Genomic DNA, 17,462 nt, shown 5'->3' on the forward strand with positions numbered 1-17,462 from the left:
ACTGGGAAACAGGTCAGGGTTGAGGGAAAGATGGATGGTGCTAAATACATGGATATTCTTGAGCAAAACCTGTACCACTGGGTGTGATTTGAGGCTAGGAAGGAGGTTCACCTTCCAGCCAGACAATGACCCCAAACACACTGCTAAAGCAATACTTGAGTGGTTTAAGGGAAAATATGTAAATGTGTTGGAATGGCCTAGTCCAGTGATGGCGAACCTTGGCACCCCAGATGTTTTAGAACTACATTTCCCATGATGCTCATGTACTCTGCAGTGTAGTTAGGCATCATGGGAAATGTAGTTCCAAAACATCTGGTGTGCCAAGGTTCGCCATCACTGGCCTAGTCAAAGCCCAGACCTCAATCCAATAGAAAATCTGTGGTTAGATTTAAAGATTGCAGTTCACAAGCACAAACCATCCAACTTGAAGGAGCTGGAGCAATTTTGCAAGGAGGAAATGGGCAAAAATCCTAGTGGTAAGATGTGGCAAGGTCATAGAGACTTATCCAAAGCGACTTGGAGCTATGATAGCTGCAAAAGGTGGCTCTACAAAGTATTGATTTTAGGGAGGTGAATAGTTATGCAAATTTTCTTTTTCTGTTATTTTGCCCTATTTGTTGTTTGTTTCACAATAAAAAAAAAAAAAAAAAACAGAGTTAGATACCTGGTAACTCTTTTTCTAAGAAGTCTTCAAGGGCAGCATCCGAGAGATAGGCTCCTCCTCCTTGAAACAGGAAACACATTAGTCCACCATTATAAATGTATTAGCCTTACCTGCGTGCCTCAGTTATAATAAAGCACTGAAGGAAATCTCAGTAAGCTAAAGCTTCCCCACTATACCTGGTATTATTGCTTTAGGGTGGGAACTAGTGCTGCCCTGGAAGACTTCTTAGAAAAATAGTTACCAGGTACCTAACTCTTTTTTTCTCGAATCGTCTTCCAGGGCAGCTTTTGAGAGGATGTATCAAGCAATACTTACTAGGGAGGGAAAAAAGACTGGAGCACCTTGCAACCACATGCCTGATCTTGGTCGGACAGCTGGTCTATACGATAGTGCCTTGCGAAGGTACTGAAGCTTGACCATGTTGCTGCCCTGCAGATCTGGGGCACAGTGGCTGCATTTGATGGGGCACAGTGAGGCTGCATTTGATGGGCACGGTGAGGCTGCCTTTGATGGTTACAGTGGCTGTAATTGATGGGCACAGTCAGGTTGCAATTGATGTTTTTTATTTCAGTATTTTTCCGAATTTTTCAGTTTGTTTGCACCCCCCAAAAATTTTGAGCACCAACCGCCACTGCGGACAGGCATCCCATGTATGCTGTCAGGCTGGTATTACATGATGCTGTGCTAATAGGCATCTAACAGTTCTACAGAGTGCTAACAGCATTACAGGCTACATTCCTGCAGCCCTGTTGTCAGTCTGTGATGTCACAAGTATACATGCTTTCCAGAAGCCCACAGCACAACTCTCCACAAAGCATTCTAGAAGCAGTCTATAATCACAGTCATGTGACCAATAGAAAAGAAAAAAGATTTTAGCAGCATTTTTTTAAACTGAAAAAAATTGAGGTATTTGTGTCATTAAATACGTGTTTTCGCCTGATTGTTTAAACTAAATTAAAGTAGTATTAAACTCAAAAATAAACCATTATATTGCAGCATACCAATTCTTAAATGTGATGGCTGCATTAGATTTTTTTTAGGCTTAGGCATAGGCTTTAGGCTTTTCATCTGGTCCTCCAGCCGGTAAGTCTGTTGGTCTGACGCCTTCTGTGTTGTGATAGTCTGATTACGAAGGGGGGGGGGGGGTGTACACAGGTTTATGAGATATATAATTCTATCTATCTATCTATATATATATATATATATATATATATATATATATATATATATATAGTACGTGTCCACCACTCACTATATTATATTAGCTGACGGAGCCACCCCTACTCAGAAGCTGGTCTGATGATGCTCATGATGATGATGGGGGCATGAGGCATGCTATGTAATTTATTCTGCACACACCTAAACCCTATTGAGCATCTGAGGGGCATCCTCAAATGGAAGGCAAAGGAACGCCAAGTCTCTAACATCCACCAGCTCCGTGATGTCGTCATGGAGGAGTAGAAGAGGACTCCAGTGGCAACCTGTGAAGCTCTGGTGGACTCCATGCCCAAGAGGATTAAGGCAGTGCTGGAAAATAATGGTGGCCACACAAAATATTGACACTTTGGACCCAATTTGGATACTTTCACTTAGGGGTGTACTCACTTTTGTTTAGACATTAATGGCTGTGTGTTGACTTATTTCGAGGGGAAAGCAAATTTACACTGTTATACAAGCTGTGCACTCACTACTTTACATTGTAGCAAAGTGTAATTTCTTCAGTGTTGTCACATAAAAAGATATAATAAAATATTTACAAAATTTGAGGGGTGTACTCACTTTTGTGAGATACTGTATCTATCAAAAGGTATTTCCCAGAGCTAAACCTTTCATCCAATTTCTAAATTGTAATTTGTAAATTCCAAAAGCCAATATAAAGGAATTAAAGTAGTGGTAAAAAAGCACTTGTGGGTTTAACTAAGCAGTTTTTTTTTCATACAATTCTCCTTTAACGGGGCATGGTAGGGTGGGTATCCTATACCTACATACTTGCTGTTAATAGGTGTCCCTTGTTCCCATTTAAGAAAGTTGGCAGGTATGATGTAGCCCCAATCTGCACAGGTTCCTCCGCGTGTGACTATAGAGCACCAATACACAGTTGATCCTGCAGTAAATTATAATGAATACAACTCATCAGCCACCCATCATGGGTGGCTGACAACTAATGGGCAGGGCGGTCAGCAGCATACGCATCCTTTTTTGTTGTATTCATTATCATTTTTGTACTGTTCTTAACTGTACTGTGTTTATGCAGCATCACATCTACCTTTCAATAAACATCCCCTGAGAAAGCCCCAAAGGGCAAAACATGTCGGGATATGCCGCTCCATGCTACTGTTGAGTGACCATTTGTTCCATCATCTGATTAAGAAGTGTATCTAGGCCTGTGTATCATATGTACAGCCAATATTTTTTTAATTTATCCTTTGTTTAATAAACCTTGTTATACCTTTTATATCTCTGTGTATTATTAGTAACTTTATTGCTTGGCACCCGCAAAAATCCCAAAAATCCCCTGTTTATACATATCATTCAGGGATGTTGGTGCCATTTCTTTGACACTGTCGCCTATCCATATAATTTCTACCAATTATGAATGGCAGCGGGAGAAGAAGCCCTCCGTTCTGCTAGACCCTGTACTTGCTGTATTACATTGTTTGAATTCTTACTTAGCCACTAGAGAATTTGTTCTCTGTAGATTGCAAAAAACCTGGCTAATTCTGCCGTTCTCTGTTCCTCCCTCCTGTCTATGTCCCCACTGCAACCTGAATTTGTGTGGCGCGGCTGTTGCCACAGCTCATGCATGTGATCTGTTTTCAGTGTCTTTCCAAGCTGATAATTTCCTCCTTGTTTGCGTTTCAGCCATCCACAGGACTATAGAGTTATACATGTGGGTGTATACACAGTTATAAATGACAGTCCCCTCCCTTCTCTCCCATGCTAAACACTATGGGGGCGGGATATTGGAAGCTAATCTTCTATATGGTGATCATCTACAACTCAGCGGACATTGCTCCAAAGGGGTGTTGGTGGCAAGTAGGAATGGCATGGAAGAAGAAGCTGTCCATTCTGCTGGAATCTCCTTTGGGCAGCAGTCTATGTGAATGGCGAGAGCTATGGCCTCCTACAAAGTATCTTAATAGGATAATGGACTAATGGTTTTATAGCATATATGAATCCCAAACTGTACCCAAGCTGTACTGGCTAAGTTATTTTATTTGGAAACAATTTTTCTATTGTATAGGAGACACAGAAATCCATAGACCTAATACAGAAGGTGACCGGACAGAAACAACCCAAGATACTGAGTATCAACCATGTGAACACTTTTGATGGACTAATAGTACAGGATCATTCAAGAAGCTTTTAAAAAATTGTTTAGTACTCACTGTTATTTTTTATAGATTGCATATCATATATATTGCATGGTTTAATATTACTTTATCTTCACTATATATTTTATTTTATATCTGCATATACTGAGATTGCTTAAGCAATTATCAATTATTACATATTTGCACAATTCATTTATACATTTTTTTGCTTGATGTTGCACATTATTACATTGTTTTCTGCACTTTATTGCATATTAATTATTGTACATATTTATAGTGCCTTGCAAAAGTATTCACCCCCTTGGCTTTTTACCTATTTTGTTACATTACATCCCTTAGTTCAATGTTTTTTTAATCTGAATTATATGTGATGGATCAGAACACAATAATTTAAGTTGGTGAAGTAAAATTAGAAAAATATATACATAAAACTATTAAAAAAAAAAAAAAAACTGATAATTGGCATGTGCATATGTATTCGCCCCTTTGTTATGAAGCCCATAAAAAGCTCTGGTGCAGCAAATTAACTTCAGAAGTTAGATAATTAGTGAAATGATGTCCACCTGTGTGCAATCTAAGTGTCACATAATCTGTCATTACATATACACACCTTTTTGAAAGGCCCCAGAGGCTGCAACACCTAAGCAAGAGGCACCACTAACCAAACACTGCCATGAAGACCAAGGAACTCTCCAAACAAGTAAGGGATAATGTTGTTGAGAAGTACAAGTCAGAGTTAGGTTATAAAAAAATATCCAAATCTTTGATGATCCCTAGGAGCACCATCAAATCTTTCATAACCAAATGGAAAGAATCGACACAACAGAAAACCTGCCAAGAGATGGTCGCACACCAAAACAGATGCACCGGGCAAGGAAAGTATTAATAAGAGAGGCAGCACAAAGACCTAAGGTAACCCTGGAAAAGCTGCAGAGTTCCACAGCAGAGACTGGAGTATCTGTACATAGGACAACAATAAGCTGTACTCTCCATAGAGTTGGGCTTTATGGCAGAGTGGCCAGAAGAAAAACATTACTTTCAGCAAAAAAAAAAAAAATGGCATGTTCTGAGTTTGCAAAAAGGCACGTGGGAGACTCCCAAAATGTATAGAGGAAGGTTCTCTGGTCTGATGAGACCAAAATTGAACTTTTTGGCCTTCAAAGAAAACGCTATGTCTATACGTTATGTGCAAACCCAACACATCACATCACCTAAAGAACACCATCCCCGCAGTAAAACATGGTGGTGGCAGCATCATGCTGTGGGGATGTTTTTCAACAGTAGGGACTGGGAAACAGGTCAGGGTTGAGGGAAAGATGGATGGTGCTAAATACATGGATATTCTTGAGCAAAACCTGTACCACTGGGTGTGATTTGAGGCTAGGAAGGAGGTTCACCTTCCAGCCAGACAATGACCCCAAACACACTGCTAAAGCAATACTTGAGTGGTTTAAGGGAAAATATGTAAATGTGTTGGAATGGCCTAGTCCAGTGATGGCGAACCTTGGCACCCCAGATGTTTTAGAACTACATTTCCCATGATGCTCATGTACTCTGCAGTGTAGTTAGGCATCATGGGAAATGTAGTTCCAAAACATCTGGTGTGCCAAGGTTCGCCATCACTGGCCTAGTCAAAGCCCAGACCTCAATCCAATAGAAAATCTGTGGTTAGATTTAAAGATTGCAGTTCACAAGCACAAACCATCCAACTTGAAGGAGCTGGAGCAATTTTGCAAGGAGGAAATGGGCAAAAATCCTAGTGGTAAGATGTGGCAAGGTCATAGAGACTTATCCAAAGCGACTTGGAGCTATGATAGCTGCAAAAGGTGGCTCTACAAAGTATTGATTTTAGGGAGGTGAATAGTTATGCAAATTTTCTTTTTCTGTTATTTTGCCCTATTTGTTGTTTGTTTCACAATAAAAAAAAAAAAAAAAAACAGAGTTAGATACCTGGTAACTCTTTTTCTAAGAAGTCTTCAAGGGCAGCATCCGAGAGATAGGCTCCTCCTCCTTGAAACAGGAAACACATTAGTCCACCATTATAAATGTATTAGCCTTACCTGCGTGCCTCAGTTATAATAAAGCACTGAAGGAAATCTCAGTAAGCTAAAGCTTCCCCACTATACCTGGTATTATTGCTTTAGGGTGGGAACTAGTGCTGCCCTGGAAGACTTCTTAGAAAAATAGTTACCAGGTACCTAACTCTTTTTTTCTCGAATCGTCTTCCAGGGCAGCTTTTGAGAGGATGTATCAAGCAATACTTACTAGGGAGGGAAAAAAGACTGGAGCACCTTGCAACCACATGCCTGATCTTGGTCGGACAGCTGGTCTATACGATAGTGCCTTGCGAAGGTACTGAAGCTTGACCATGTTGCTGCCCTGCAGATCTGGGGCACAGTGGCTGCATTTGATGGGGCACAGTGAGGCTGCATTTGATGGGCACGGTGAGGCTGCCTTTGATGGTTACAGTGGCTGTAATTGATGGGCACAGTCAGGTTGCAATTGATGTTTTTTATTTCAGTATTTTTCCGAATTTTTCAGTTTGTTTGCACCCCCCAAAAATTTTGAGCACCAACCGCCACTGCGGACAGGCATCCCATGTATGCTGTCAGGCTGGTATTACATGATGCTGTGCTAATAGGCATCTAACAGTTCTACAGAGTGCTAACAGCATTACAGGCTACATTCCTGCAGCCCTGTTGTCAGTCTGTGATGTCACAAGTATACATGCTTTCCAGAAGCCCACAGCACAACTCTCCACAAAGCATTCTAGAAGCAGTCTATAATCACAGTCATGTGACCAATAGAAAAGAAAAAAGATTTTAGCAGCATTTTTTTAAACTGAAAAAAATTGAGGTATTTGTGTCATTAAATACGTGTTTTCGCCTGATTGTTTAAACTAAATTAAAGTAGTATTAAACTCAAAAATAAACCATTATATTGCAGCATACCAATTCTTAAATGTGATGGCTGCATTAGATTTTTTTTAGGCTTAGGCATAGGCTTTAGGCTTTTCATCTGGTCCTCCAGCCGGTAAGTCTGTTGTTTTTCAAAATAACCAGCTTTCTTGCAAATGTATCAGTTACAAGGATGAGACAAACAATTTAACACTGGCAAGGGTGCTTGCGATGATCAGTTTTAGTTATGTAAAACCTTTATGCCTAAAGGATAAAAAAACTGTTTGCTGTAACTACTTGTAAAGTGTTAGCTGGATTTTGACTTTAATTTGTTAGTGTATCTAACACTCCCCTCCTCTCCAGCCAGACAATGTTGCTGTCCAAATCTGCCCCTGTCCTCTATCCAGAGTGGGGGCACTCTAATACAGATGGTATGTTTAGGGCTGCCACTCATCCCTTTAAAACCAAACACATTAATTACATAGGTTCTGTGGCTGTTTAAGGTGGTAATTAAACTCACACGGTGCCTTATCTGCACTGAATTAGCCACAGAGCCTGTATAATTCATATGTGTTCAGGTTTAAGGGCGTGACGTGGCAGCCCTAGGTGTGTTACTGGCCATATCACCAGGGGAAGCAGAGGCGAAAAAAGCCAATATAGCACATTGCTGGTTTTGGATGTTATACCGCTTTAATGCTATCCATACATGTTAAGATATCACTTGTTCAGCCCTTGCTGCCAGCCTGAACCGTGACTGCATAGGATTGTCTGAAATCACTGTTGGGCTGAACATTTTCTGCCGGGGTCTTCGACTTTCCCGATGGAAGTTTGTTGATCTGGGTGATGTTGAAAGAGCCACTCAAGGCTGAAATGTTGGCCAATTCATCATTGGTCATAACTAGCTATAAGCTAAATTACTCCCAGGAACAAACTGTATTGTGAACTCCTTTATTATTTTAGAGTCCTCCCAATTAAGGTTCTGAAATATGCATTGCAATCCCTTCAAAACTCTATACTTTGATTTATCTGGGGTCCCACTTGTCCAGGAATTAATGGAACGACTTGTCAAAAGCTGAACAGTGGCCTTGGCATTCCCATGGTATCACGTTATTATGTTATTACGTCATGGGGGGTTGCAAACATAGCCCCCCCCCCAGTGCTTTTACATGCCAAACAGGAAAGCCGCTCTGTGTTCTTTTAGACGCAATTGATTGTAATACCAAAAAAACAAACACCCCACCACAATGTTGACAAGCTAATGCATTTTGGGGGACACATCCATTTCTTCAGAGCTCAGCTCTGAAGAAGAGGGTTCATCCACCAAAATGCATTTTTTGCCGGCATTGTTGTACATTGGATCAGGTGACACTTCAACACTGATTCTGTTATTAGTGTGATACATTACTTACATCTTCTCCTCTTTTGTGAGTATGAATTTGGTTTTACTGTTTATTTATTAATAAATCTTTTGGTAATGCACTAGGCAATCTCCTCTCTACCTTGGCAACCACCCAATTTGCAACCCCCAGTTATGCAACCCTGTTTAGCCTCATACACATGATAGGACTCTGTGCAAACTTTCCTGTGGATTTTTGTACAAAGGGCGTTGGCCCTGAACTTGTATTGCATACACACAGCAGGACTTTTTCACCCAACTTTCACCAAATCTTGTGGTTTTTTCTGCTCTTTACCGCCACCTTTGGTCAACTTTTGTATTGTTGCCTGATCTTTTGCATTGATTCTGAGCATGCCTGTTTGTACTTTGTACAAAAGTCCTATGGTTTTCTGTACACAAGATCAGACTTTGCTCCATCGGACTTTTGTTGCCAGGAAGTTTGTCCGTTCGCACAGCCAACAAAAGTCCGATGAAAACCAAAACAGTTTGTCCGATGGAGCGTACACACGGTCAGATGTTGCTCCAAAACAACTAATTTGCATGTTTGTTGTCAAAAAGTCTGATCGTGTGTACAGGCCTTTTGGCCCACACCATCAAAGTCTGGGACTCTTTAAAGCCTCATACACACGATAGGACTTTGTACAAACTTTCCCTTGGATTTTTGTACAAAGGGCGTCGGCCCTGAACTTGTATTGCATACACACAGCAGGACTTTTTCAGCCAACTTTCACCAAATCATGTGTTTTTTTCTGCTCTTTACCGCCACCTTTGGTCAACTTCTGTATTGTTGTCTGATCTTTTGCATTGGTTCTGAGCATGCCTGTTTGTACTTTGTACAAAAGTCCTATGGTTTTCTGTACACACGATCGGACTTTGCTCCATCGGACTTTTGTTGCCAGAAAGTTTGTCCGATGGAGCGTACACGCGGTCGGATGTTGCTCCAAAACAGCTAATTTGCATGTTTGTTGTCCAAAAAGTCTGATCGTGTGTATGGGCCTTTAGATATTCAGGAGGACGTATATCCGTCATCGGCTTCTCTGAAACACTGTAAAATGTCCCCTGCTTCTACCAGGCATAGACTTGCCAATTCAATTTTAATAGTTTCTCCGCAAAAGATTTATTGCTGTATATTCTCTGCTCACATTTGGAAAAATCAAGCCCTTTGCATATTTTCAAGAAACACACTCAGCTCCTAACACTGAGTTATATCAGTACATACAGATTCACGATTTCATCTCCTCTCTACTGAAAAATGCCTCCACGCCTACCAGCTTTCTAATGTAGATGTCAGTCTGAATGTTGCTCCCTAGGTCTCATCTCTCTGATAATTGCTATTGTTCGCTCTTCTAAAACCCTTCCCGAGGCATGCTACATGTTTTGATGGGATGAGGACCTTGGTAAGTTTCTCTCTGAAAAGGATTGGATAGAAATTTAGGAAACCACAGCGAAAACTTTATGTAACATATTGGCTATATTAAACTCATACAAAGTGCTTTTTAGATGGTACTTTACAACCACTTGAATTGTTAAGTATCTTACTCGCTGACCTGTTTCTACTGCACTAAGCATGGTCTATAGCTATTCAAAGGGGGGCATGTTGGGTTTTGATGTATTCCTAAGAACCTGGGTCTGTAAAAGAACTACAGGGTATCTCTAAAGGCCCATACACACGATCAGAATTTTTGACAATAAACATGCAAATTAGCTGTTTTGGAGCAACATCCGACCGTGTGCACGCTCCATCGGACAAACTTTTTTGGTTTTCATCGGACTTTTGTTGGCTGTGCGAATGGACAAACTTTCTGGGAACAAAAGTCCGATGGAGCAAAGTCTGATCGTGTGTACAGAAAACCATAGGACTTTTGTACAAAGTACAAACAGGCATGCTCAGAACCAATGCAAAAGATCAGACGACAATACAGAAGTTGACCAAAGGTGGCGGTAAAGAGCAGAAAAACCACATGATTTGGTGAAAGTTGGCTGAAAAAGTCCTGCTGTGTGTATGCAATACAAGTTCACGGCCGATGCCCTTTGTACAAAAATCCACAGGAAAGTTTGTACAAAGTCCTATCGTGTGTATGAGGCTTTAGGAAGAATAGCCCCAGCAACCAGTTGTTTGGCATGGTACCTGGTTAGGTAACAGGTCCTCTGGTAACAATAGGTTCAGTGCTCTGACTCCCTCCCTAGCTGTCCATCTCCTCCGGTCACCAGGAGCAAATTAGTGTTATGGAGATCTGAGGCTTGATCACTAGATACAGGAAGGAAAGAGTTAAAGAGGAAGTAAACCCTGATGGGTTTACTTCCTCTTTGATTCCCTGCAAAAGTAAAGCATAATGGACTACTATACATCGCATAGTAGTCCATTATGTGTCACTTACCTGACACAGGAGCCAGCGAAGGCACCGCTGTCCCCTGTAGTTCCAAGCGTCCATCTTCTTGGTGGGTCTCGCTGCTCCGGTGCTGTGATTTGCCAGAGCAGCGATGGCGTCACTCCTGCACATGCGCACGGGAGCCGCCACTCGCTGCATATCGCTTACCCAGTGCGCCTGCGCACCGCTGTCTACAGCGCATGCGCCGTAGACAGCGGTGGCTGTCTTCAGGTAAATATCTCCTAAACTGTATAGGTTTAGGAGATATTTCTTGGACCTACAGGTAAGCCTTAATCTAGGCTTACCTGTAGGTCAAAGTGGTTTGTAAGGGTTTACAACCACTTTAAGAGCATGCATGGGGCCTACTATGTGCTCGGTGGGACTGCATTCTGTAAGGCCGCGTACACACGCGCGGACTGTTCGCCCAACCTTGTCCGCTGAACAGTGTTTGGGCGGACAGTCCGCTCGTGTGTGGGGCTTCAGCGGACAGTTTCAGCGGACAGTTGGCCGAACAAGGTCTTACGGAAATTCCGAAAAACTGTCCGCTGAAACAAGGTTTCAGCGGACTGTTCGCTCGTGTGTAGGCTTGTTCGGCCAACTAAGTCTCGCGCATGCTCAGAAAGGATTTCCACGTCGGAAGGTTGCATTGCAGTGTATAGGACGTCGTATTTTTCGTCCCGTCGTACGTGCCGTTCACGTCATCGCGCACGGTTTCAGCAAACTGTTCGTCCGTCGTGTGTGGCCATGTCCGTCCATGCTAAGTTTGAGCGGACTGTTCGCTCAAACTGTTGGACGGACAAAGTTGGGCCAACAGTCCGCGCGTGTGTACGCGGCCTTACTGGGAGTGAGGTAACAGAGGCACGCTGGACTGGTGGAGTGTGCAGTGGCTCTGTATTTCCCTCCAAATGCAACAGATAGATCAGTGCAAGTGTGTAGTGACTGGGGACAAAACATCTTACATTCACATTTGCACATTCACTATACACAAGTAGAACAAGCTTAGTATGGCAGCAGGTGAACTATCTAAACCTCTGTGCTGCGAGTATGGCTTGAGGAGCTGCACAACTTGTCTGTAAGACCATGGAAGAACAAAAAGTCCAGATTTTACTGCACTCCTCAATATCTTTTTTGTAGTATCGAAATCACACCACAGGCATAGCAGGAACCCTAAAAGGTAACGTGTTTCACGCCAAATACAGCGCTTACTCAAACCAGAGGTTTGGAGTAAGCGTTGTATTTAGCGTGAAACATGTTACCTTTTATAGCTCCTGCTATGCCTATGATGTGATTTTGATGCTACAATAAAGATATCGAAGAGTGTAGCAAATTCCAGACTTTTTGTTCATCCTTTATACACAAGTGGCTCACCTCTGCACGGGCGCAGCCAGACCCCGCCCACAACCTGTGAAAAGTTATTGTACAGACCTAGTTCTCGTCTTGCTCTTTATGAGGAACTTGTTAATACAGTGGCTAAAATAATTATTTGATCCCCTGCAGATTGTGTAAGTTTGCCCACTTACAAAGAAATGAATGGGTCTATTATAGCTGTATTTTAAATGATAGAGACATAATATCAACCAAAAAAACTGAAAGAACACATTATACAATTATTGCGTTGCAGTTCAGTGAGTAAAATTAGTATTTGATCCCCAAGCAAAACATGACTTAGTGCTTGGTGGAGAAACCCTTGTTGACAAGCACAGAGGTAAGACGTAGCTTGTAGCTGGTGAGCAGGTTTGCACACATCTCAGGAGGGGTTTTAGTTCACTTTTTTTTTACATTACTTTTTTTTCTTTTATCTTCTCTAAATCCCTAAAGTTTCTTAGCGATCTCTTGGCAACTCATAGTTTCATCTTCCTCCATAAATTTTCTATAGGATTAAGGTCTGGAGACTGGCTAGGTCACTTCATGACCAGTAATGTGCTTCTTCTTGAACCACTTTTGTTGCCTTAGCGGTATATTTACGGTCAATGTCATGCTGGAAGACCCATCCACGACCAATCTTCAGTGTTCTGGCTGAGGGAAGAATGTTCTCACCCAAGATTTTACAGAGAAACAGCTCCAAAGCATAATGTTTCCACCTTTGACAGCTTTTTTGTATTTCCCATGACGGTGAGGTTTGAAAGGAAGAAAGATTCTGTGGACAGGTGTCTTTTCTACACATTACAAGATGTACTTAGGAGCACCTTCTTAAATTGACAGGACTAATTACATGAGCACATACAGTACTGTAGCCAGTCTGTGGAAGCCAGAATTATTGTTGGTTGGTAGGGGATCAAATACTTATTTTACTCACTGAACTGCAACTCAGTTTATAACATTTGTATCATGTTTTTTTCTGGATTTTTGGTTGATATTCTGTCTCTATCATTTAAAATACACCTATAATACAAATAATAATCCCTTTATTTATTTGTAAGTGGGCAAACTTAAAAAAATCTGCAGGGGATCAAATAATTATTTTCCCCACTGTATTTTGGCACTAGTGTCTGTCAGAATACCTGAATATTGGGCTGCCTTTGATTGGATGAAGTCACTGTTTGGCCAACAAAAGTCAACTGTTCTTGCTAATTTTGGTAAACCCTATTAAACAGCATTAGCTATGTTTAATCCTTATGCTGCAAGATAGGAAGGAATATTATATTTACTTGTTTTTCTTTTTACATTTCTTAAGTTAATTCCTGGTTTCTGGCCTAGGCCAAAATTATGTCATATATCCCATGAGTCTTCATGGGCATTTCTTTCCTTTCATATGGAGGAGAGGAGGGTCTTTCTCAGCTAAGCACAACTTCCCGCCAGCATGCATGAGCTAAGGGGAGATAGATTCCAGGAAGTAAATGCTCCATAACTCATCCTTACCTATATATAAGCCAAATTCACCCACGCTCACAAAAAATAAAAAATAAATCTCTCTAGCTTCTGCATACACCACAATATGTGTTCTAATAAGTTGAAGGAAGAAGCATCATTCTGCTGAGACCTGGAAGGGGTGAGACTTACCCAGATAGATCAGGGAAGCGGCCAAGCTTGCACTAGGAATAGTGGTGTGACATTATAAGCTGGGTGTACTTTTTAATGTAAAGAAAATTATGAAAATTAAAAGCTCTACAGCTCTTCTCTCTCCTCATTTCCAGGTCTCACTGGTTTTCCATTGGCTCTCGCTGCTGTCAATCAAATCCAGTGACAAGGGAGCAGGGCTGAATCCGGCTGTCTGTATCAATTGACGCAGCAGTGGGGCTCGGGAGCAAGCAAGCACAAGTGCCCCCATGATAAGCAACTTCCAATGTGGGCACTGGACATAGAGGAGGAGCGCTAGAGGGGGGACCCGAGCTGAGGAGGTTCAGGGCCACTCTGCAATTTCATTGCACAAAGCAGGAAAGTATACAACCACTTTAATGGAGGACAGCATCGCCACTTCATTTGGTACCCCTCAACATGTTAGAATTTCTCAAGTCTATCATGGTAACCAGAAAATTTTATACTCAGACTCCAAACAATTGACGGAGGTTGCGCTACGGGATCAACAGAACGCTAACCTCTTCAGCCCCCAACACCCAAGATGTTGCTCTTGGCACTTTGTTCTAGAGGGGTAATAAAATGTGTTTGTTGGAGGCTTGGTATCTGCATAACTGTTCAAATACAGAGTCGTGAACAAGGTTTTATTTCCATGTAGTCATATTTTATTTAGTAAACTACCTACCAAGACCTGAGTTATTTAGCCGTAAGAGCTGTAAGAGGCAGGAACTTCAATGTAAAATCAGGTTTACTCTTGGCAGATTTCCTAAGGGTTCTCTTTAACAAGCTCCTACTGAGCCAGAAAAGGCTGGCACATAATGCAGAACAGGTGTGCAAACCATGTCCCGGGAAAACGAGAGGAAACCCCATCCGCGGGGGGTCTCAGTTATCAGAGTAACTCAGTACAGAGTCCTCAGGGTCCCCTTTCTCCAGGGTGCTAATGGAAAGCTGGACTCTGCAGCCAGAATTTGTTAGCATTGCTTGTGCAGGGAGGGGGTAGGAGAGGGGATTGGGAAGTAAAAGCTGGGGTTTGTTGCACGTTGTCCAGCACAGAGATCGCCGAGGCACTGCAGCAGCTCATCTGACGGTGCAGTGTTTGCTATCAGCTATGGAGCTTAGGCAGGACTCGTTACGCATAGACCTGATGCTAATTGTCCAGTCACAGGACAAGCAGATGGCAAAGGACAAGCAGAACGCCACTCGAGGGACAGCAGGTACAAAACAAGTATGGTGTGCATGGGGGTGTATGTGTGTGTGTGTGTGTGTGTGGAAAAACACTAACATGACCTTTAAGTGTGACTCCACCTTTGTGCAAGCTTTGACATTGTCAGACTTTTAAGAAGCAAAACTTTTTTTATCTATATCCTCCTGTTATACAATTAAAGACTTTTGAGGCTTCCATTGTTTATAAACAGATACGTTTACATTTTGCACGTTGCAACCATGTGGGTCTGCTTAGAACTGGGGAGTTTGCATAGACTGCATAGATTTGCACGCAGAATCTGGTGCAGCTGTGCATAGTAACCAATCAGCTTCCAGGTTTTAATGCTAAAGCTTGGTCGAACAACTGAAGTTAGAAGCTGATTGGTTAATATGTACAGCTGCACCAGATTCTGTGTTCTCCAGTTTTAGCAAATCTCCCCCGTAGTCACACAATGCAACACAAAACAAATGGTGAATGTTTTTGAAACACATAAGGACCTAATAGAAAGGGAATACTTTTATTTATACATTTTGCAATTTTCTTGTTCTGCCTCCAATGTCACATTTCCCGGAGAGTTGGGATTTTAATGTATTAGACAAAGATCTATGTACGCGAACAAGGAACAGAATAATTCTTTCACGCCACAGACAGCTGCCGTTTGATTGGCTATTTTGGGTAAGCGCTTTGTTATTAAATAAAGGTTGCTGCAGGACACGTAATAACATGACAGCTGCAGAGCAGTAACTACTCCAACACTAAGCAGCACTGCAGGAGCCATCTTTGATGTTGGCAAAGATAAAACAATATAAATCATATGAAACGGTGAAGATTATTTAAGTTATTTAACTTTTTGGTGTATCTTGTTCAAACTGGACAAATGTAAGAAAGTAACAACCAAGTGCTAGGGATGAACCGATAACAGTTTTTTAAGACCAAGTACAAGTACCCATACTTTTTCTTAAGTACTTGTCGAAACCAATTACCAATATCTCTGTTTAGTGTCATGTGACAATTTTATATATATATATATATATATATATATATATATATATATGCGTTTGGATGTTTTGAACTGCATCCGATTTGCATGACGTGTGAACCTGCTACCTTTTCAGTGGAGCCGGTTCACATATGTGCGGGTCGACCACAGTGCGTTTTAAAGAGTCTGGTATGATTTTGAGCATGGTTCAGGTGCGATTTCCATTGTAATACTCTTTAATAATTTATACCCGAATCGCTGAAGAAAGACACACTGGAAGGGACTGAAATCCCGCAGGTAGCGGTTTTAGTATTGGCACCAATACCGGTATGGGCGCAACGCTACTAAGTACAGATCTTAAAACTAACAAAAACAAGTCAATAATGCAGTTCATTTAAAACTTTGGTTGAATCAGTATTAAAGGAGAAGTCCATCCTGAGCTCGTTTGGCTGGGCTTCTCCTATGGATCACAGGAGTACAATTAGTTTTGCACTCCTGAGACCTGTTTTCAGCAGAGAGCGGTCTGGTGTCCTCTCTGCTGACATCACAGGAACCAGTCCAGGAACCACATCATCCCGACAAAGTCTGGATCTGCCAGGTGCCTGGACTGATACCCTTCTCAGCCTCTCAGCGAGCCATTGCGAGCCTGAGACGGCCGTTCCTCTCCCCTCCACAGCTCAGCATTCCAGTGAGCATGGAGGAGCAGAGAGAAGAGCTGCTGATTGACAGGCAGCAGCTCTCCTGGCGGGGAGCTGTGAGAACCGAGCCATCAACGGTGTTAGATGGCTCGGTTCTCAGTGCAGAGGCGGCCGGGGACAGATGCAACATCGAACTGATGCTGCATGCATCTAGGTAAGTATGATTCTGGATAAAAAAATAAAACCATAATTCTCTTTTAAACCCAAAAGCAGTAATGTATTGTAATGTAATATAAAGTTCACACTGGCATTAAAAGCAGGCGTTAAAAACAACCTTCAAAGACCTATGCAAATGATAAATTAATCAGCACATTGCATTTACATTATTAAAACATGAAGCTTTAACATCAAAATTGAAGCCTCATGTCGAATCAGGAGGCGTTTGAAGCCTTACAACCCCTTCCATTCTAGTTTATTGATGCAAGTCTAATGTCCATACTAATGCTATAGAAATTTAGTCAAATGTGAACAAGCCCCTAGAGGGCTGAGACAAACCAATTAACACTGACAGGTAGGGGCGGCCAGTGTATTGTGGGTGCGCACGGGCGCCGTCCCCCCAACACCTCCACGCCCTCCCTATCCATGTGCCCGGCCCTTTTCAAGATGCTGGGCACATTAATTCCAATAGCAGGGGTGTTTTTTTTAAGCACCTGATTAAAACCAGAGGCTCTAATAGACTTCAAAATAACGTGGGCTCGGGGTGCAAATCCCACCTAATTGTGTGACCATAGCAAATTAATTTGCGCTATTTTCTACTGCTATGTTACTCCTGGCCAATCAGCAGGCCTGTTTCCCGATTGGCAAAATTGCCAGGCAATACTATTGGATGCCTAGAGCTGTGGAAGAGGCGACACTCTGGAGCCGGACCCGCTGCTGCCCGGGGGAGGGATGCTGGCTGACAGTGC

At 42.1% G+C, this 17,462-nt stretch overlaps 1 protein-coding gene and 1 long non-coding RNA gene across 6 annotated transcripts in view; one reads left to right on the top strand and one right to left on the bottom strand.

Moving 5' to 3' along the window:
* Positions 1 to 17,462, bottom strand: part of LOC143988789 (uncharacterized) — a 110,965-nt gene that overhangs the window by 35,747 nt on the left and 57,756 nt on the right. The gene's annotated exons all lie outside the window — the stretch shown is intronic.
* Positions 14,492 to 17,462, top strand: part of LOC143988787 (uncharacterized) — a 76,996-nt gene continuing 74,025 nt past the window's right edge. For all 3 annotated transcript variants that reach the window (XM_077488649.1, XM_077488647.1, XM_077488648.1), the window contains exon 1: positions 14,492 to 14,890. Coding sequence is in view for 2 of the 3 variants with exons in the window: in XM_077488647.1 (XP_077344773.1) it covers positions 14,785 to 14,890 (106 nt within the window). In the remaining variant the exon portion in view is untranslated. The remainder of the gene's footprint in view (positions 14,891 to 17,462) is intronic.

Source organism: Lithobates pipiens, unplaced genomic scaffold, assembly GCF_037356315.1.
Source record: "Lithobates pipiens isolate NorthernLeopardFrog02 unplaced genomic scaffold, aLitPip1_a1.2 Scaffold_18, whole genome shotgun sequence".
NCBI classification, from domain to species: Eukaryota; Metazoa; Chordata; class Amphibia; order Anura; family Ranidae; genus Lithobates; species Lithobates pipiens.